The following is a 21331-nucleotide window of genomic DNA, read 5'->3' on the forward strand; positions in this document are numbered from 1 at the left end:
TTTTGACGTCTGTGAGCAATGTTAATGGACATTACCATCTTTATCCCCTGTGTCGATTTCCTCCACCTGGGGCAGGACGTTGATGCATTGGTGGGGGGAGATATGAACTGCTCGATTACTATTGTTATTTCTAAACCCAGAGGGTAGCGAAAATATTTCGATATCCCCGTGGTCGCAGCTGTATAAGGCAGACAATAGGCGAAAGCAAACGTCTACAATCCAAAAATAAGGTCCTACTTGGACTTCAGCACTGCTGTGATGTGCTTAATTTGTGCTGTCTGGTATGTACGGAGAATCAGGCAATTTTAAGATTAGAGGATCGGGTGCAACATTTATGAGGCATCGTTTACTTTCGTGGGAACTGCACAGTTCCCACGACGACAGCTAGGAGTGCCTGTGCTGACACATACGAGACAGAAGAGGTCGATGAGCGTGGCCGGCTTTTTTTAAACTATCTGTTTTACCTTAAAGTACGGCCACGGTAAAGCAAATGCCGGAACTAATTGCAAGGGTAGCCCCACTTGTAAGCCAACACCAACTTAAACCTAACGCTGTAATCATGGGAGTTTGCAAACGCAGATAATGGCAAAGTGACGTCAGAAGTGCGTAACTTCCAATTTACAGGTACTACAGTACACCCCGTCACTCGCACGTCACAAATCATTCTGTTTGTGATTGTTCTCTTCTTTTTCATGACAAAGTACTTGCGTCTGCGCTTCGACAACAAGGTCGGAATCACAGCTTGCGTCGTCTACTTTGTCCTCAGCGTAAGTGATTGACATTTATGTGTATGAAATAATGGTGTGCGACACTGTTCGAGTAAACAGTTAACGGTTCTTTGCTCTGGGTGCCACCAGTTTCTTAACAGGTGACGTTTTGTGATAATAACTAACTTAAGTTGTTGCTTTCACTTAGATGCAGATGAGGTTATGGCTCAACAATAAACTAAAAACTTATGTCATGAAGTAGAAATACTCTTCGATTAAGAACAATACATCTCAACAAAAACAACTCCGGAGCGGGTACGAACTACCAAATGCCTTGCCTATGCTGCACAGAGCAAGCTGCGGATGCCATTAGAAACTAGACATTCTTAAAAAATAACTCGGAGAGGTTCTGACAATTCGCTATGAAACACAGCCTTTATTATTGCAACTCGTAGACCCCTAATAAATGGAAGCAGCTTACTGTAGTCGTGATCTTGGGCTTCCCGGCATATGATAGCAACAGTGATGAGAAATAAATAAATAGGGTGTAAAAACGGGGCTTCTGAAATTTGCTGTCTTTGGAAGGACATATGTCCATGTGTAGATTGCTTGAGTGTTGCCTCCGTACTGTGAAAATGGTGCATGTTTGAAAATGCGCACTGCCGCGTTATCTGTAACTCAATGCAGAAAGGTGTAACCTTGAAGACACTTACTTCTTATTTTTGCTCTCAGAAGCCCACAAGCACCGTAGTTAATGGCAAAAAAAAGGTGGCTAATGCGGCGCTATGGTGATATGCGCGGCTAATTATCATGCTCATGCCAAGCCCGTTATTTTTATATCTCTCTGAACTAAAACAATTCGCAACTTTGCCCGTTTCTAAAGGTGACTGACCCCGTATTTGGAGCTTGTCAATGATATTCGTTCCTAGGTCTTTTTCAGGAAAACGAAAGACAATCATTACCGCTATCAATCACATAAAGATAAGACTTATATTCAGTCCGCAGTGTTTTCCAGAAATGCGAGAGACTATCATTACTTTTATCAACCAAATGAAACTGCTTCGGGCCCACCTGCGAACTCCGTTCTGAGCAATCAGCATGAAAATTATCTTGAAAAGTAACTAGGAAAACTTCTTCTTGGTCAGTAAATTTCGGCTCGCACAGTTTCGTAGAAATGAAAGAAGAGCAATTTCGGTCACATAAAAATAGCGTGTTTCGTTGTTAACATCAGAGAGCATGCTTCTGGACTTGGGTAACAAAAAATCGGAAAGCAGGACGTGTCTGATGTCACGGCGGTCTGTATAACAATGCCATCCTGGTATCTTGATTCATACCAACCATCTCAATATTTTTCTCTCATCGTATTAGCGACAGTTGGATTCCGCTTGAGAATTCTGAAGAGAGTGAATGAATGCGTGTAAATGGCAGGCAGCTTTTTATATATTTTTGGGGAATGGGTCGTCCGTACATTTCAAGAAAGATGCAAGGGCAGAAATTTCAAAGAGCAATGAACAAATTTAAGTTAACCGAATTATCAGGAATGAAAAGGAATAAAACAGACGCAAACACATTCTTGTTACCAGTGCTGAAAATGCTCTTGCAGATCAAGGTTCCATGATTAAAAAAAAGTGACGCTGCTGCAAAGAGGTATAGGCAGGCCTTAGTGCCCCTTAGGAGGGAGTACCTTGCTTTCCTGTGATCACGCACGCAAATGCTCCTAGAGTATTTTCCTGCGTGATAGCAGGAAAATAGTATTTGCCAAACAGATCAACAATAGGGGAATATCAAACCACATATGTTTTGGAATCACTCGGGAGATCTACCAACCGCGTATGCAAAGCCTTGCCATGCCAGCAAGCCCGACAGCGACGTATGTGTTCTGCGGAGACATTCTTCAAAGGATGTGCAATCGTTCGAAGTACGCAGAACGGTGCACAACTTTTGAACGTATTTACAATTTGCTGACCGTTCTCAAACGCACTCAAACGCAGCAAACACTGGGGGCAGTGGGAATCTACAGCGCCGCCATTGGAATATCCACCTGTACGTATCTCATTCAATATCTCTTCATACCTGTAGATCGAAATTATTATTATATAAAATGAGAGGAGTTGGTGAATGATCATGGCTATACTGAGTTCATTAAAGCAGTTCACTAGCTGTGAGCTCAGCGATCACCTCCTTTTGCGTAATATAAGAAATAAAGCACGCTATGGTAATTAACGGTCCGGAGAAAATGCATTCCAAGCGTTTGCGGATATTCAAAAAAATTTCTTTCAAAGACAAGCTAATCAGTTCAGAATTAGGTTTCTGAAACAAAGCTTCTTTGTTTAATCAACCCGTTCCGCGTCATTTTGCGATATAACCAGACATTGTGCAATGGCGAGACATTGTCATTGAATGTTTTCTACTTTTGCAGTCTTTCCAGTGCCTCTGGTGTACTCAAACATTGGCATCGGATTGGCAGGCACGATATACACAGCCATGGTAAATGAAATTTCCAACTTTTACTCATACCTAGACTATGCTCGATACGTTTAATGCCACCTCGAACATTATTTTCTGCGTAGTTAGGTGCATATTAGCCGCAATATCAACGAGACAGAGCACGAAATACGACATGCGTGAGAGAGGCGCTCGTAACTTCTTACATTCTTAATAACGAACTAGAGCTGCGGAACTTGCAAGCAAACTGGAAAGAAAGAAAAGCTGTCTCGTGTGTTGCCATCATGAACTGAGAGACACTGTAGATCTATAGATTTGGCCTGCGCCGACAGTGTGCAACGTTATAATCACAAGAACACCAGTGTCCCCGAAAATGTAGTGTTTGCACTGTTATAAGCTAGAAAATATTTAAAAAAACTGTATACAGGTGTCGCCATCACCGGTATATTTCGCAAGTAAGATGTGTGTGCTGACATTTAATTCTTAAGCGCGGATCCCAGAAGCTATGCTACAAATCCATTTACCTCAAACGGTGGAAACCCATCCGTTATCGGTAAGGACGTAAAGAATTTTAGGCGCTTGGCGGGAAGTATTATAAATACAGTTTTCTTGGCGATAAATCTGTCTGCTGCTGCTGGACAAACGTCAGCGCACGGAGAAAGAGCCTAAGAACGAATTTTTGCGCACAACAATAATTCAGTTGCTTTCTTCCCAAAGTCACTTTAATAATCTGAATAGTTTAATTCTCTACTGCACACTGCTTAGTTCCACGCGTCTCTAGGTTGAAGAATAAGCATTCTTCACGAAGGGTCTAATTGGCTCCCCGAAAACACAGAGGATCAGGAAGCAAGAAAAGAACATTTTATTTATCAAGAGCGAAAGTAAAGGATTCAAGCGCGTTAGCTTACGATTGACAATTATGCTTCCTGGTGAAAAAGAAATGACAGGTCAAAGGCAACCGCATCGCCAGAAAAGAACCAACAACGACCGGCCTCAAAACAGCTAATCACGCCTTATTCAAGGAACGTCAAACCATTCGCAGACCTCTCGTTCTCTGGCCCAGGGACGTCTGGCCGCGCTCCTCGTTGATTTACCTTTTAATCTCTCGTGGCCCCCTGGTGAGCGCGGCGCACAGTTGAGTTCGTGACACATAGGTGGCACTGGATATGCTTAACATGCTGCGCTGATCGTGAGTACATGCAGGTGGCGCTTACCGTGGTGTCATGAGCCGCGGGGCCCTACAAGATAAATGTGATAGCGTTAGTTATTTCGCATTCGTTAGTTATTTAGTTATTTAAGTGTTTAATTACGAATCCAGAGAGGGACAGCGAACATCGTGCCGCTGTGCAGTCCCGCGGCTTTCCTGTCGCAGGCACCTTTCTCTAGCAACCGAGAGTGCTCTAACAAAACATTGAGGTCTCGCGAACATATAAGTTTCTTGAGATGAGGAGCTGTCGCAATTTCGGTGTAGTTCTCGAGCTCTTCCCAGCATGCCACTTTTAATTAAAAAGATTAAGAAAAAGGTTTAGACAAATAAAATGCGCAGTAACTTCCTTATAGCTTAATCGGCGCCTCAACTGCGCCATGAGTCAATCGATGAATGAGGTAGTGAAAGAAGGACAAGAAAACTCAGTTCAGCAGCTGCGGACTTCTGAAAATTTTCGATCTTGGTTTCCTTAATTAACGCACACTGGTGCCTTTTGTGTTTCACCTCCGGAAAGGAAGACCGCGGACATTGGTTTAACGCGAAAGTTGGTGAGATGAGGTTCACGAAACAATGTGACAGTCATGAAGAAGATAAGGGTGCTTTTTGCCCGTGTCGGCTGGTGTCTCGAAAGCAGCGTTCAACACACTGCGTGGTTTAAATTCGCGCAGTCACATTCTCTTACTTTTGGGATCAAAGACGACAGTACGAACGTAATCCCCACTCATTCTGGCAAACGGATGATTTCGAATAAAGAAACAAAGAAAGCAGCGGACGCCCTGTCGAAAGCAAGCCATATAACTTCAGGTGTGAACCAAAATCAGTTCAATGAACATATTTGGTTTATGGGGGTTTAAAGTCTCAAAGCAACTCAGGCTATGAGGGACGCCGTAGCGAGGGTCTCCGGAAATTTCGACCTCAACTGGGGTTCTTTAACATGCAGTCACATCTCACAGTGCACGGGCATCTAGAATTTCGCCTCCATCGAAATTTGACCGCCGCGGCCAGGATGGAACCCGATCGAGCCGAGCGCCATAACCACTGATCCACCGCGGCGGATCAATGGACATGTAGTGAGGACCACTCTTGGAAAGGACTGCAAAGCTGTCCCCCTTTTTCACGCGGTGACTCTGTGCACGGGCGCTTTTCCTCCTCTGCCCTCTCTCGAGCTCCACTGGATGAAAACAAAACCACCACGTTGAAATGCACATGCGCATTTGATGATGGTGACAGATGCTGGCGACAGATGGCGGAAGCTGTCAGACACACTGTTGCGAATTCGCATGCAAAGTTGGCGCCTAGTGGACGCGGACTGCGTTTTGGTCGCCCTCATACGCTGATTTTCAACCAGTTCTTGTTTTCCTGCACATGAACGCAAGCAATGCCTCGTGCATGGCGTTTCGGTCTACAAGTGAAAGCCGTTATATAAGGGAATAAACTGGTTCGGTGTGTACACTCACCGCGTATCCTTCTCTCTAATCTCTCACCCATTGTGTGTTCTTTGAGGAATGTCCTCTTATTTGACAATGTTCTAGGTTACAGAGGTTTTACCCGCATACTAACAACGATTATTTTTGTACCGGAGGGTGGACTCCGCAGTGTCGTGTGGGCGGACTGCGTGCAAGCTCTTGTGATGCTGTCCTCACCGGCAATAATAATCGGAAAAGTCATCTACGACTCAAGCAGTGCTGACCCACCTCTGAGGCCTCTGACTGATTTCAACGTCACACAGTATATCCTGCGGTAAGATATTTTGGGAGAACGTTTTGTTGTAAAGTACACCCTAGCAGCGCTGATACATGTACCTCTCCACGAGACAGATGAGCCGATAACTGTGACTGCGTGAATTTTCTGGTGCAATCAACACAAAGCCATTATGGTAACAGTAAGACGCCAGGCTGCACTGGAACGCGTTTCTGGACCGTGACAGCGCAGCGATTGCCAGGCACACAGCCTATCTGTTTAAAAAGTTAACCTGCCCGATCTGGAAGAGACTTTGCACATGCAAAGAGCATTTGTTAACGAGCGTCGCTGAGTAAACATGAATAATGGGCGCATTTCAAGCACAAAGAGCCTTTCAAACGTTTGGAAACGTTTTGAAGATAGAAATGTATCATCTTAGCTAACTATTTCCGCTGGGCCAGAATTGCAAGAAAAAGACCCTCGTGCTGCCGGTCTTTTGTTTGCGCCGAAAATGTTTTCGACGGTGTTTTTTTTTTCTCACAAAATCTATTGCCATAATCCTCTCCACAGCGATAATCGTTTTGCCCACCCTTCGTATGTTTCACCCCGTTTTGATCGCATGTTTAAAACTTTAGAACTAAAATGTATCTTAATTCTTTTATTCGAAGAACTAGCGCGACTGGAATGACCTTCCTCCCTCCATCAGTGCCACCTCCGGCATTACAAACTTTAAGAATGTTGCATTAACTACTGTTTTGTAAAGATATCTTCTTTTTTTTATTGTGCAGGATGTTGGTTTGTGATTTACCAGTAGTTTCTGTAATGACTCCGGGATGGCAGAATAATGAAATAAATAGATATTCAACTGATCCTCCATTGGCAAGTCTTATTACGGCATGCGTGTTTAGCGATATGATGTTTTGTCATCCAAGGAAAGCGGGGCGTGATGTAATTTTTTCATTTGAATTAAGTACAGTTTATTTTCATTCTTTTCACAGTTCGTTATTGCCCTGTACTCTCACTCTCCTTGCAATAAGTTAGTCAGGCGGGCGTATGATAAGAGCCGAAGAACCTGTGATGAAAAGAACTATATGATAGCAGCCTTACGCTCATTACGTGAAATCGATCAACTGCTTATGAGAAAACTGATAGTGGAAGGTTTTGTTTATTTCTGCGAGAAAACAGTGCGCGCCGAAACCAGCACCCTCATTCTCTTCGCTGTTCACCGTAGCGAACAATTAGAGATATAAATTAACATTTAGGAACTACGTGGTTCATAAAATTTATGCACAGAGGAAAGGCAAAAGGGCGTGCCTTTATTATTAGTTAAAACTCAGGCAACAGCTCTGCAAGTTCGTTTTCTCTCTAAGCAGCATTGCAACCAATAGGGCTTGCTTAACAGCAGCGCTCAGTTCAAATGATTGCGCTCGTAGTTTTGTCATCTGACCGCTCTACAAGTTTTCATCATGGATGTCCCCGATTTTATCTCTCCAAAGTAAACGTTCAATATCTGCTTCGCCGTTTTCCCGCCGGCTATTTTCAAACACCAGGCTGCAATTTCCTCCTTGTCTTTCATTTATTCATTTCCAACCACGGCAAAAGAGGCCGTTTGGCTCATATTAGGCGGCCACCGTCCACGAAAAAGCATGTGTTTATCGTGAAATTTCAGAAAAAGAGTGGGTCTACCTTTGCTGACCATAGAATAAGTCCTCCGTATGGCAGCCATGTTTGACCAATCGAGGCGCCTCGATGAGCCACGAAAATTGCAAATTATCTTTGTCCACTTCCTTTATTTCATTTGAAGGCATTTAATGCATTTTTAGTTGTAGGACTGCCAGACTCGACTTGAGTTTTTGTAATCAGAGTGCATGAGACGGCGAGAAATTGTTTTGCGAGAGCTGGCTTTTTGAACGGTATTAAATGTGCGTTTGCGATCCCCTTTTAACTTTTCTTTTTAAACAATTTCATCCACTTCCTCTAGAGGACAAAGCGATGGCCGAGTTGGTCAGAAAATCAAACCGCTACAGTTTGAAAGACGGAGACAGAGAGAAGAGACAAACACGGCCCTGTTTGTCTTACCTCGCGGCCGTGTTTTTCCTGCTGCGTTCTTTGTTTCCGTCTTTCGCGCTGTAACAGTATGAATTCACTTCTTGGTGTCACTCATGTAAAGTAATTTCTATCAGCCTAACTTAGTTTTCTTTTTTAAAAGGACGGGACTCATCTTTATCCCCTCGTGCAGGGTAAAAGTGCAAGATACTAGATGGCCTAGTTCTCTTGCTCTAAAATATCTCGAGCACTGTCAGGGCATAAAGCCCTTGTCGCACCGCCCAGTGACTAATGTGACAGCAAGCGGTGTAATCTGAGACATCTCAAAAGCTGCGTGAGGTGTGAACCACAACACAGCGCGAACAATTTTTTATGTCCCTCCGTCACATTTTAGGCGCCTGTCAATAGAATGTCAAAAGAGACGTTGGCGCCTCTTCCTTGATCAGACTCTCGAACGAACCTTCAATTCCCATGCGTAGGACTGACTTTGACCTTACCAGCGACGAGAACGTCTGGAGTGGTCTGATTGGAGGGCTGTCGTACACCATTGTGCGCATCGGATTCGACCAAATGGCTGTCCAGAGGTTCATTGCTGCGAGGAATTTGCAAGAAGCGAGATGGTTTGCATTATACTCCTTTGCTTGTGAGCGAAAAGATTTTAAATAATTATGGAAACATATTTGTTCCTATCTCCACAATTCCAGGATAGCGATCACTGGCGCTGTATTCGTCGTGTTCTTCTTCGGACTTGGAGCATGCGGAGGGTTAGCCATCTTATACTGGTACAGGGACTGCGACCTAGTCCAGTCCGGAGCCATCAGCAGCTATGACCAGGTAACTACAGCTGTTTGATTTTTTTAATGCGAAAGCATTACATGTCCTATTAGCACAAAAGCCGGCGTCCACCGTCTATGGCACGGAATTCGCAATATATCAGAACATTTTTTCACGCGGCAGCAGTTTTCATTTTGGCGTCGCGTCATCATGTTCAACGCACCCGAGCATACCCACCATCCATTGACTGACATGTGGATCAAGATTTTTGCCCGCCAGCGTTCGACAGCTGGCAGTGCCTGCATCATCACTCTACGTCAACTTGAGTAGAGTAGTGTGAACCAGGACTCCAGGGGGGACGCAGTGCAATCAAAGATGATTATTTTCTTTTTGTCGCGAGGGCATCAGTGGCCAAAGAGCGCCATGGCACAAGGTTTTTTCTTCTACTCAAGCTATGGTAAAGTCGAAGAACATATATTTTTCCTGAAGGCTGGGAATTGTTACGCCAGGCAGTATTGGGAAACGTGTTCAGATTGACACAACTTTCAAGTCCGGTGCCTTTTAGCGCACCCAGCGTACACGAAGACATCGCGATAACATCAGAGAATATCAAGCAAGAAGTACAAATAAGAGACAACCACATGAAAACACAAAAATGCATTCACCAGGAGCAATAGCCACAATCGGCGGAAAGGGACAAATTGCAAAATGGAACTAAAAACATTTGACAGTACCAACCTGAAACCAGATATATGCGAGTTTAAAAACTACAAAAAGCTGGAACGAACGAAAAGATGAATTTCACGAAACGAGCAGATGTGCGAAAAGTAAGAAGGTGCGGAGAGAAGGGTCCGAGAGGTTTTTTTTTAGTGCGTGTGTGCGTAAATAATTTTATTGCTACACAAAATACTGCTGGGGATTGGGGATGGGTACGCATTGATCCGGTTGGACGAAGGAAGATGGTTTTGTTTGCCACGGGTAGCAATTCGGCCGTGGTGGCTGCCTTCTTCCGGGCTATGACCTCTAGTTTGCATGGCGGGGTTAGAACTTGACAGCATGGCCTCCAGCAGCTCTTGTGTAACGTTTGTTCTGTACTCTGGTGGTTCTTTGGGACGTGCCCATAATATATAGAAAATATTTGCTGGTTGATTTTACTTCTTACAGTGTTTCGGCGTATATGTCATGATATAGAAGTGCTTTGAGATACGACTGGTGAAGATGTTAAGAAATTGTTGTGTGCTGCCTGGGATGTCGTTTCAAAGAGAGATACGGGGAGCAATGCAGGAGAGCTAAAACCGGGAGAATACACTGGTAATGCTATGGCACCCTGTTTGTCTTTACTTCTTTGTCCTGTGCTCGGTAGCACTGGTTTATTCATTAACTATGTAGATCTAGTAACTCGCCCAATCTGCCGTTGTGCTTCAGTTTATGGTATTACAATGATGGTTGGGGTTGGGGGAGGGGGGGGGGAATAATATTGCATTAAAAGAAAAATTCATGAGGAGTGCTACGCATATTACAGAGAATTCAAAAGATCGTGTTACTTTGGTGTACGGTGCGCAACATAAGAAAAATCTTCAACTTCGCATTATTTCCCTGCTTTATTACCAAGCTTGATACCAAATTAACCGGAAAGTAATGAGTGAGCAGGTTTGGAGGTAATTAAAATTACATTTCATTTCGATTTGTTTAGGCAAAATCGCCATGGCTTTTTTCACCAGTGATTAATCAGCTAAGCTTACTTTGAAGCTTACAATATACATCAGTAGCGTTTGAAGGCCATGCCTGCAGGAAGGCGTGCTATTGTTCAGGTCATTCACCAGTATTAAACAAGAAAAGACTTCAGGGGTGTGCGGTGCTGCATGACTGACGTAGTCACGAAGTCAAGGAGGATAAATGTCGCACTAGAAGTTGACGATTTCAGATGTTAGGTCCGGTGCAATACGATCGCACACTAAATGAGGTTTCATTGCGGGTTTTGTGCCATCCACTGACTTTGAAGAAAATGGCCCATCCGAGGTGTTTCTTTAAGCTTCAGATAAGTTTAATATAGCCCTGTGTCTGGTTCTCGGTATTTATGCAAATTCCCCGTCAGCTTTCGCTACCAGCGCATGTTACCTTCGTCAACGGTGAAGTAACGCAGCATTCTCTGAAGTCCATTGAAGCACGTACAAAAAAGATCGTCCCAGCCGCCGCGGTGGCTCAGTGGTTATTTCGCTCCGCCGCTGACCCGAGAGACGCGGGTTCGATCCCGGCCGCGGCGGTTGAATTTCCATGGAGGTGAAATTCAAGAGGCCCGTGTACTGCGCGATGTCTGCGCACGTTAAAGAACGCTTCGGAGGGTGAGAACAGCAGAGACGACAGAGACTGGAGCGGCCTTTTGTCATGTATAGCAGAATGAGGTCTAGTCCGGACAGGACACTGAAAGCACCTTTCTTGTCTGGTTTGATGATGATTATGAGTTTTTTTATGGCGCCAGGGCATCTATAGCCAAAGAGCGCCATGATCAAGCTATTTTCGACTTCTCAATGTGGGGCCAAAGACACATTTCCCAAGCATTTCACAATGAATAAGCCGAGCACGAGACCAAGGGAAAGCTTGTACCAATTGTATCACCAGTGGGTACCCGGTGGCACTGGGGATCGAACCCCGCACCTCCCGCATGCGCGGCGGACGCTCAACCACTTGGCCACCGCAGCGGTACTGTCCGGTTTCTGTCCCGTGGTTCTGAGAACACAGCAAAGAAGTGATAACAGCAGTTACCGTTTTTATCCCTGCATATGTGACTGCATATGTGGCCTAGGGGATACAAAGGGTTAAATACCAACTAGCAAAATTTGTAGCCTATGAAAGTAGCTCAGGAGCAAGATCATTTAAATTTGTTGGTGAACGGAGCTTCACAACTTTAAAGGGTGGTTTTGCGAACTAATGAATGTTTGCTCATGAGATGTTTGCACTGACTGCGCTCATTATACGCGGTTAGCGCTTGGCTGCCGTGAAGAAGAGGCACTAAACTAAGCCGGGAGGAGCAAAACGTGTTGACAGCGCGAGCACAACGGTTTCGTAAGCTGTTCCAAGTGTCTGGCTTAAAGTCAGGAAACGTTTGCGAATGATATCAAGCATTTATTTGTTTTGGCTGAAAAGGGCCCTAAATACAAAAGCTGCATAATGACTTAAATTAACAGTTTGAATTTTGCAGCCATACGAATATGATGAGGGCATGCATCACCTTTTCTAATCCCATCCAGGTCGTTCCATACTTCATGAAAGAAAGGTTGTCCGACGTGGCAGTTTTGAGGGGCTTGTTCCTGGCTGGGCTTCTTGGTGCTTCTACAAGGTGAGGCAATTATTTATGTTGTGGTAGTACACATTTCCTTCCTTCTGAACATGCAGTGTCTTGCAGAGTGCAACAAGGTGATAATGTTTCCAAGCCTGTAGTCCAGTCTCTTGAGTAAAGATAAAAAATGTTACTTCAAGAAGACAGCTAATGAATTCTTATTTTTTGTTTCCTTCTGCTGTCAAGTATGCCATCAATGCGGGTTTTTTTCAATTGGTTGGTGACTTTTTGTCTCGTCCTGCTGCCGCAACGTTCCGCGATGCTAGAGTATGCAAAAGTAAGGACAGAAAACAATTGGGGGCTTCTTAAGCGAATTCTTAACGAATAAAGCGCGAGAGCATTTATGTTGCCTTCTGTGGTGTGTACAATGCGTTTCTAATGTTCTTCCTGCCAATTTACAGCCATAATTCTAATAGAAACCAGTTCTCTAATACCCCTGTCACACGGCCAGTTTCAATGCCGATCGAGTCGAGGGTCTTCGAGATTCTCAATCACCATCGAACTCGGAGGAGTTGTGTGGTGTCGCTGCTGTACGGCAAATCTCAATGGCATTGAAATGGTTCTCGTGTCTCACGCTACGCTTGTGTGGCGCCACAATCGCTACTTTAGATTTTACAAAAATAACAAAATATTCGATAAATGTATACGAAATGCTTAAATACACGCATACGCGCATGTTGTTTAAACCCCTTTTAATTGCACGCACGCGACGGACAGATGCAAACACTGCTGTAGCCAGTCTAATACAAGACGAGCCAAAACCAAGCCAGTCCAACAGCGTCGGAGCGCTGCTTCGTCAGGCTTAACACATGGGAAGTCGCCTTGATATCTGAAAAACAAAAGCTATTTGTCTCTTGAAACTTTATGCGAGGGTAAGAATGGGCAAATAGAAGGCGAATACAACAGCTTAGAACACGACATTGTTTTGAGGGATTAGCGACGAAGTTGTCATTGCTGCGAAGCGGGCGGGCAGGGCGCCGCCATGTTGTCAACGCAAAGTACGCAAACAACGCAAAGACTGCAACGCCAAATTAATGCGCTTAATGCGGTTAAAACCAGTCTGATAGAATTTTAGAATTATTGTACAGACTGCTAGCATTAATGTCTAGGCGAAACATGTTTGTTCACGCTTTTGTACCTTGAATGTGTCGTGTACGAAAGTGCGCTCGGCGCCGCTCGAAACAACGCCAGCAACCTTGGGCAGCGCTCGAAGACCCTCGAAATCTCGATGGAGTTCCGTGCTGCTCCGTTGACTCGATAGGCTATTGACTCGATCGCCATTGAAACTGCCCATGTAGCAGCGCTCGATCGCCTTTGAGATGATAGACTATCGGTTCGAGTGCCCTCGAAATGCCCGTGTGACAGGGGTATTATATGGTATGCATGCGTCCTCACTTTCTAGAATGCTCTAGTGCCTTCTATAGCATTATCATATAGAATTCGACTAATTCGACCCATAACTCACCTTGGTCTACCCACAAATCTCTACCGATCTATACAACGTGTTTTCTGGCGTGGGCGTTCATCCAAAACATTGGGTGTCCTTTGGCGATTTAGGTCGTGTGCCATGTTTAAAATTTGAGGGTTCTTATGCTTTAAAATTTGGTGGTGCCCTATGATTGAGCCCTTGGTGGTCGTGTGGTGTTGATCACGGCTGATGACGGATGATCGGTTACACGATGCGCGACTGCCGCGGCAGGTTGCTGTTTTAAACGCAGCCATGGTGCGACTAGTGAGATCTAGGTCTCTCTTTCCGAGCTCTCATAATGCTCAAGTGCAGCGCCATGGTGGGAAGCTGGCAGCTGCATTGAATTTTGCAAAGGTGCACAGTTTTCTCACAGTCCGCGGGCAGGTTGTGAGGGCGCCAGAAGGTCAAGCGACTTCTCTCGACCAATCAGAAAAGTTAGTTGCAGATAAGCCAGAAATTTTTGAGAGACACAAATCTAAACGCTATCGTGTTATTAAATACTGATTTTTTCCAGCAACAAGGAATTAGGAATCTGGTCAGCCTCGACCACGTTGCCGTTTAGAAAAATTCAGAAAATGGATTCATCTTCAATGTTGATGGCCCTTAATTTCGAAATTTATCTTGCTCCTGAAGTCAAAGATAAAACGCTTATTAGTTTATTCTCGTTAATAAATAATTTAAATATTGAGCTTTATGATATATATATAATGTGCTCCTGCTATAAAATCCGCCTGTACAGACCGCATCTAAATGTCTCCCAGTTTTTAAAATAAATATCTGGAAGCTTAAAAGTATCACCCTGTACAGCGCTATATCCTTCGTCATCATCCGTTCGGCTACGTCGACTGCAAGACAAGAGCAACGATACCTGAATCACCAGTTAACCCTGTCCTGAGCCAGCTACGGCCAAGATATTCCCGCTAACATTCTAATCTCACCATCTAATCTGATCATGTGCAGTTTCCTGCTGCATTTTGCCGCTCTTGAAGCACACTTCGCAACCATAGCGGACAGTGGGCTATCTGCTATGCGCACTACGTGCCCCTCCCACGTTCATTATTCTCGATGTGACCTCGATGCCACCTTTACTTGAGCTGCTAGCGAGTGGAATGGGTAACCGATGGCCATTAACGTTAACGGAGAATGGTGAAGCAGTTTTCCGTGGTTAAGCGCGAAAGGAGATATGCCGTACATTTCTACTTTGCAGTGAGAGACGCCTGCTCCACTGAAACGTGCAGGCCAACCAACAGAAAGGGTTCAAATTAAATTGAGGACAACGCAGTGAGCTACGGTGTAACTTTAAGGAATAGGAAGAAGGGTTCAAAGAACAAATGCGGGTTTATGAGAGGCTAGTCCAAACCAGAAAGAAGAACTTTCAGTTAGGGGAGTTCGTACTGAAGCATCCTTGTAAAACAGCGCGAACAAGGTCGGACAAGAACAAGAAGGACATGAGACGAGCGCTGTCTCGTGTCCTTCCTGTTCTTTTCCGTCGTAGTTCACGCTGTTTTACAGGAAGAAGAAATGGGTTTGCGCAGGACATGTAATGCGAATGCAAGATGAGCGATGGTTGTTAAGGGTAACACAATGGATTCCAGAGAAGGCAAGCGTAGCAGGAGGCGGCGGAAAGTTAGATGAGCGGATGAGAATAAGAATCTGGCGGAAATAAGATGGCCGCGGCTGCCACAGGGCAGGATTAAATGGAAAGGTGTGGGAGAGGCCTTTGTCCTGCAGTGGGCGTAGTCATGCTAATGATGATGACTATCAGCAAAAATGAAATGTGAACAAAACACTTCAGCCACGAACATCCCACATTGATGAGACTGCACGTTGCGAATATTCCCTCCTGAATCGTGCAGCACAGTTTCGTCTATCGTCAACTCCAACGCCGCCACCTTTTACATCGACATCGTCGCCCCGTACGTGAAGATGAGTGAGCGGACAGCCATGCATGTGGTGCGGATCCTAGGTAAATCAGCAAGAACTTGCTTTTTTTCAAATACGAACTTTTCTTCATAAAATACACGTTCATAATGTTTCTGGCGCATATTCGTTGGCGGAGAAAACACAATGAACCGGTGCATTGAAAACAAATGACGGTCGATTTTCGTTGTTAAGCCAAGTGAGAATTAGGTGCGCGAGCAGTTAGCAATTGTTAGGACGGCAATAATCAGTTAACTGTCCAGCAATTTTGTCCTGCAATTCTAGACAAAAGCATTTTTGAACAGGAAAGAGTCTTTGGACGCACTTTTTTCATATATTGCAAGATTTCACTATAACAATCAATATATCTGCAGATATCCTGTCGGCACGATTGCACTATTTGGCTATTAACCGTTTTTGATATGGTCAAAAGCGTTCCCTATTGTTTTTCCACGGCACTCCTAGCTGCTCAACGCCAGCAATTAAGAAACTTCAAACGAAATTTTTGCTACTGATCAGAAGAATTAACTATTGGCTTCAATATTTTCATTACAGTATCTTGCAGTTTTCTAATAATAAATGTTTTGCCCAGAAATGCTGGGCATGGGAAGGCATGCAAATGAACACTTAAAAGGCTATAATACAAAGAGAAATCTTGAAACAGTAGTTCTTTAGTGCACATGAGAGGCAAACACAATAAACACAAGTCGTTCACATGCAACTGCGACAATCCGAAGACCGGAGGGTGATGATGACATCGTCCCGAAGACAACGCGTGACCCCTCGCAGGTCCGCGGCTGGCCTTAGCGGTGTTCCCCGGCAGTCGTGCCGGGGCGCTTCTTTTGATATCAACTAGAGCCCGGGCGGACCAGCGGCGATAAGCGGTCGTTATTTTTAGGACATTCCGCGCCTGCTGGCCACTTGCCTCAAGGCAGGTCCAGACACACGTAGCACCAACAGTATAAGCGTTAGCTCACACTCCAACCGGCCCGCGCATCACCATCGGTCAGGAAGGGCCAGGTTCCAGAAGGTTCGAGACGTTTCTTCGCCGTCCTGGCGCCGCCGCTTCCGAGCGAAGTGGAGAAGGTGTCAGCTCCCACGCAATGTTACGTACCATCCGGTGATGATGTGGACTTTTCTGCGTCGTTGTCTACGGCGCGTGTGGGCCAGAAAAATTGCGCTCTTGCACTACGTTCATCAGTAGTCCCACAGTTTAAAGCAGGTAGGCCGCAGGTATGGGGTTGATATACTTTTTTCTGCACCTAATAAGCTTTGCAGAACTTGCGGCATGGTTGATAGGAAAACAAGAGAAGAAACACAAGACAAAAAAAAGAGGTAAAAAAGCGGGCCGAGTAAATCCTGGCTTGGAGTTCGTCCATTGTGCCGAGGGTGTGGTGTATAGTGTTCCCTTCACGTGTGGAAAGAGTTATATAGGCCAGACGGGAAGGTGCCTGAATACCCGCCTACGTGAGCACAACACTTCTTTGGGACGGGCCCTTTTCTCAAACCTACCCTTGCACTACACAGAATGTCGTCGTAATACCACAATGCCTGCTGCAGAACCATTCACTCCACTTTTTAAGGATACTAAGATCGTGTAGAATCACAAAGATAAACTAACTAGAGATTGATTGTAAAACATTTTATTCGCCAGAAAGAGCTTGGTAAGAGGTCACGTTGAGTGGTCGAGAGAACAATGCCCTTGTCGACTTTGTCAGCCCACTCCACCGCCAGAACGTTCGTTCTGGGGTCCGAGATAGCCAGCACGGCCTTCAACCGCTCGAAAGAAGGAGCCGTAACTAGGACACCCGGAGGAGGCTCTATTTTACAATCCCACAGGATGTGATCATAGTTGGCTCCTTGGCCACAGTGTTTACACTTCGAGTTGCATAGATCCGGATAAATGTGCGCGAGGAGTGATGGGGTGCGCATCGAACGACGCACGTAACTTCTTGTTTTTTAATCAGGCTTTTGTGCGGGGGGGGGGGGGGGGGGGGGAGTTCTCCACTCTAGTTTAAAATGATTGGTGAGATCATTATATGGGATCATAAAGTCCTCCGTGAAATTCGGGGAGCCAGACTCATCCACTGCACGGTCGACGAAACCTCGTACTTTATTGTTGGCTGCCTCGTTGCCCGGATTCCCCGAATGGGAGGGGACCCATATCAGTTCCGAATAATTTGGTGGCGTTAAGGATTCTAAGGGAGGTGTTTGTAATTCGCCCTTTTGCGAAATTTATTGATAGCTATTTTGGAGTCGCTGAGAATGATGCTCTCTTGGGTATGCGCTAGGGCGAGGGCTATAGCCGCCTCTCCTGCCGTTTCAGAGGATTTCGTTTTGATTGTTGCCAAGACGATGTGGTCACCATTTTCGTTCACAGCCACAATTGCAAGTGCATTCGTATGTTTGTATTCTGCCACAACTACATAAATGTTTCCAGCATACTGCCCGTATTTAATGTGTAAGGCTTTGGCTCGTTCCTGTCTTCTACGCTTATGGTGTATGGTGTGAATGTGTTTGGTTAGTGGTTGGATTAGTAGGGCTGTCTTATAGTCGCGGGGCAAGTCTACTTTAGCGTCTTTATTCGCCAGTTGAAAGTTAATGCCAAGCCTGGTAAGAATACTCGTGTCAGATCTGGAATTGGCTTATCTCGCTGTTAGAGCCATTAAATGGGATTCTTTCATTTCATTGTAAGTGTTGTGTACTCTTATAAGCTCATAACACTTTCGGTTGAGGTATTTAGTGGGAGTCCTATGGCAGCTTTGTAGGCCTGCCGTATCGTGCTATCCAATTTGTCCTTTTCCGCTTTAGTAGATTTGAGATAAGGGGTAGCATAGAGTGTCTTCCTTAGCGCAAAGGCGGGCACTAGTCGGCATAAATCTTTCTTTCGCCCCTTGTCTTCGATTAGCGATGCGGCGGATTAATCGCGCCATCGCTTCTACCGTGCAGTTTAGCTTAGTGAGTGTGTCATTATTCTTTCCATTTGTTTGTGAATACAACTCCATTGACATAGGCGTTTATTTGCAGGGGGGGGGGGGGGGGGGGGGTGTTGTAGTTCTTCTACCTCTTTGTTTCTGGCGTATCACGAAGAGTTCAAATTTTTGCTCTGAACAAGTGAGGCCGGATTCCCATGCGCATGCCTCAATGATATCTATTGCTTCTCGGGGTGTGTCTTCTCGGTAGCCTTCGCATGCTTTGGGTACGCAAAGCGTAATGTCATCTGCATAGAATGTGTGATGTAGGTCCGGTATTTGTGCAAATTGGGGGGGGGGGGGTTAATGAGGAAGAGGTTAAAAAGGAAAGGGGACAGGACAGAGCCCTGTCGTGTTCTTTCGGTTCCTAGTGTGATTGGGGCAGACTCTATTGTTCCGACCGTTATCACGGCACTTCTGTTAGTGAGGAAAGATCGGATGTAGCTGTACCTCTTTTCTCCGGTGTTCATTTCTGACAAGTTTGTCACAATGGCTTTGTGGGTCACGTTGTCGAAAGCTTTAATAAGGACTAAACCCAATATTGCTTTCGTTCCTGTTCCCTCGTCAGCTTCAATTGTCCTTTTTAAGCTGCAAGAGTATCTCCTGGGTAGATAGTTGGGCCCTGAATCCTAACATAGTTTCAGGTAGGAGGTTCATGTCCTCCGCATAGTTTTCGAGCCTGTTGAGGATGACATGCTCCATTAGTTTGCCTAGGCATGATAATGAAATTGGGCATAGATTCTCACTGCTGAGGTTTACACCCTTTAGGAAGAAAAGTGATTTTCGCGTGTTTACACTCTTGTGGTATGTTACTTGAGTGCCAGTATTTGTTCATAAAGTCTGTAATCGCCGCAATCGACGTTGTGTCTAAGTTCTTGAGAGTTATTTATTTCGTTGCCTGGTCCTGCAGCAGATGTTGTCCGCTGATTTCCAATTGCGTACCAGACCTCCGTGTCTGTGGCGTTTGCGTCTAAATTTAGATTAGGAGTCCCCGGAAGTCTTGTTGTGTGGTGCCCTCATCCGTGTTTAGATAGCGTTCTGTTGGCTCTTTGATTAGGTCTTTAGTTGTAGCCTCATATTTATGTATGAGTCTGTACAGTTGGTTTCGTTGCACGGGACGTGTTTGTTCTGGGTCAAGCATGTGCCTCAGAAGATGCCGTCTTCTTATTTCCGAGCTGTCCGTTGATGCTTTCTCATATTTGGTTCTATTATTGTGTTTGTATTGTAAGTGTATGTTCCTCGATTCGCCTCTGAATTTGAGCTATCTTACATTGGAAGAAGCAAAAATACAAGAAGCGACTCCGCTTGTATTTTTGCTTCTTCCGTTGTTTGTGGAGGCCTTTTTGTGCCTGCCACAGGTGTAAGAGTTTGTAGTCTGCAATCTGCTCCGCTTTCTCGACTGGCACCACAACAACGCTAGTGGACCTGACATCTTGATTCAGGGAGATAACCCAGTCGCTAAGGTTAGGGATCTCCTTTGGAACTGTTTTGTTGCAAAGTTCCCTGAACTTAATAATAATAATAATAATAATAATTGGTTTTGGGGGGAAAGGAAATGGCGCAGTATCTGTCTCATATATCGGTGGACACCTGAACCGCGCCGTAAGGGAAGGGATAAAGGAGGGAGTGAAAGAAGAAAGGAAGAAGAGGTGCCCTAGTGGAGGGCTCCGGAATAATTTCGGCCACCTGGGGATCTTTAACGTGCACTGACATCGCACAGCACACGGGCGCCTTAGCGTTTTTCCTCCATAAAAACGCAGCCGCCGCGGTCGGGTTCCCTGAACTTGCCCCAATCCTTGCCGCAATCCGTGGTTCGTGTGTTTTTACTTTTGTTTTTAAGTTTTGTCGCGTGGAAGGTGCGGTTAATGATGAAGTGATACCAAGGTTTTGCCCGGTGTTGAACCACTTTGGGTCCTTGACATCTCTAGAGAGGGATAAGTCTGGAGATGTGGCCACACATACACTGCTACCCATTCGTGTGTGGCCGCTCCGGTTGTTTAGCGTTGTGAGCCCTAGTGATTGGATGGTTTGACAGAGCTCGTTTCCTTTCGTAGTTGCTTTGGTATCATCAACGAAGCATTTCATATTTTCATATTTAAAAATAACCGCGACACATGCGTAAGCGCCCCATCTGTCTTCGTCCATAACTGTGAACTCTTGTATCTCGATCACCATGACTGCGATTTATCAATGTTGCTGATGCAGCTCATGTGCGCTCTGGGCTTTACAGAGTATATTTTACGTGTTCCTTTTCAATGAACCTCCAGTTGCTAGTCAGCGCCTGTTCCGTCTTCTTTCTTGTCCCTATTGCTGTGCTGTTTTTGTTCAAGTATGTACCAACTCGCTCAACTCGCCATTAATGAAGTTTCCAACCATTGTGGGTGCTCCATACAAAGTTTTGTACATGACTGTAGCAGAACAACCGTTGGCGTTCTGCGTGAAATCCAGACTAATTACCTTTCTTTAGACCCGCGCAAACAGTTGAAGGAGGCAAAAAAATTCTGACGAGATCTGACGACCGACCCCTGCAAGGGCTATACTTCAACCAGACCTGCAAAAATAACCAGAAAACGTGGGAAGGGCATATACCAAACACCGCAGTTGTGAGTAACAAAGCTTTTTAACTTGTGAACGCTGGTTTCAGCTCTGGCAAGCGGTATCATCATGACCCTCTATGCCATTGCGGTACCATACATGGGCACGGCTACCAGAGTACGTATCGACTTTTTTAGTTCGTCAATGAATCAACCTGTGTGTATTTGTCTGTCTGTGTCC

General features: G+C 45.1%; 1 protein-coding gene across 1 annotated transcript in view; it reads left to right on the forward strand.

Moving 5' to 3' along the window:
- Positions 1–21331, forward strand: part of LOC144100585 (sodium-coupled monocarboxylate transporter 1-like) — a 55682-nt gene that overhangs the window by 14769 nt on the left and 19582 nt on the right. Inside the window, exons 3-11 of the mRNA XM_077633483.1 lie at positions 702–767; positions 2699–2750; positions 3127–3194; positions 5942–6099; positions 8565–8705; positions 8790–8919; positions 12108–12196; positions 15521–15630; positions 21201–21268. Coding sequence (XP_077489609.1) covers positions 702–767; positions 2699–2750; positions 3127–3194; positions 5942–6099; positions 8565–8705; positions 8790–8919; positions 12108–12196; positions 15521–15630; positions 21201–21268 — 882 coding nt within the window. The remainder of the gene's footprint in view (positions 1–701; positions 768–2698; positions 2751–3126; positions 3195–5941; positions 6100–8564; positions 8706–8789; positions 8920–12107; positions 12197–15520; positions 15631–21200; positions 21269–21331) is intronic.

Source organism: Amblyomma americanum, chromosome 8, assembly GCF_052857255.1.
Source record: "Amblyomma americanum isolate KBUSLIRL-KWMA chromosome 8, ASM5285725v1, whole genome shotgun sequence".
Lineage (NCBI taxonomy): Eukaryota > Metazoa > Arthropoda > Arachnida > Ixodida > Ixodidae > Amblyomma > Amblyomma americanum.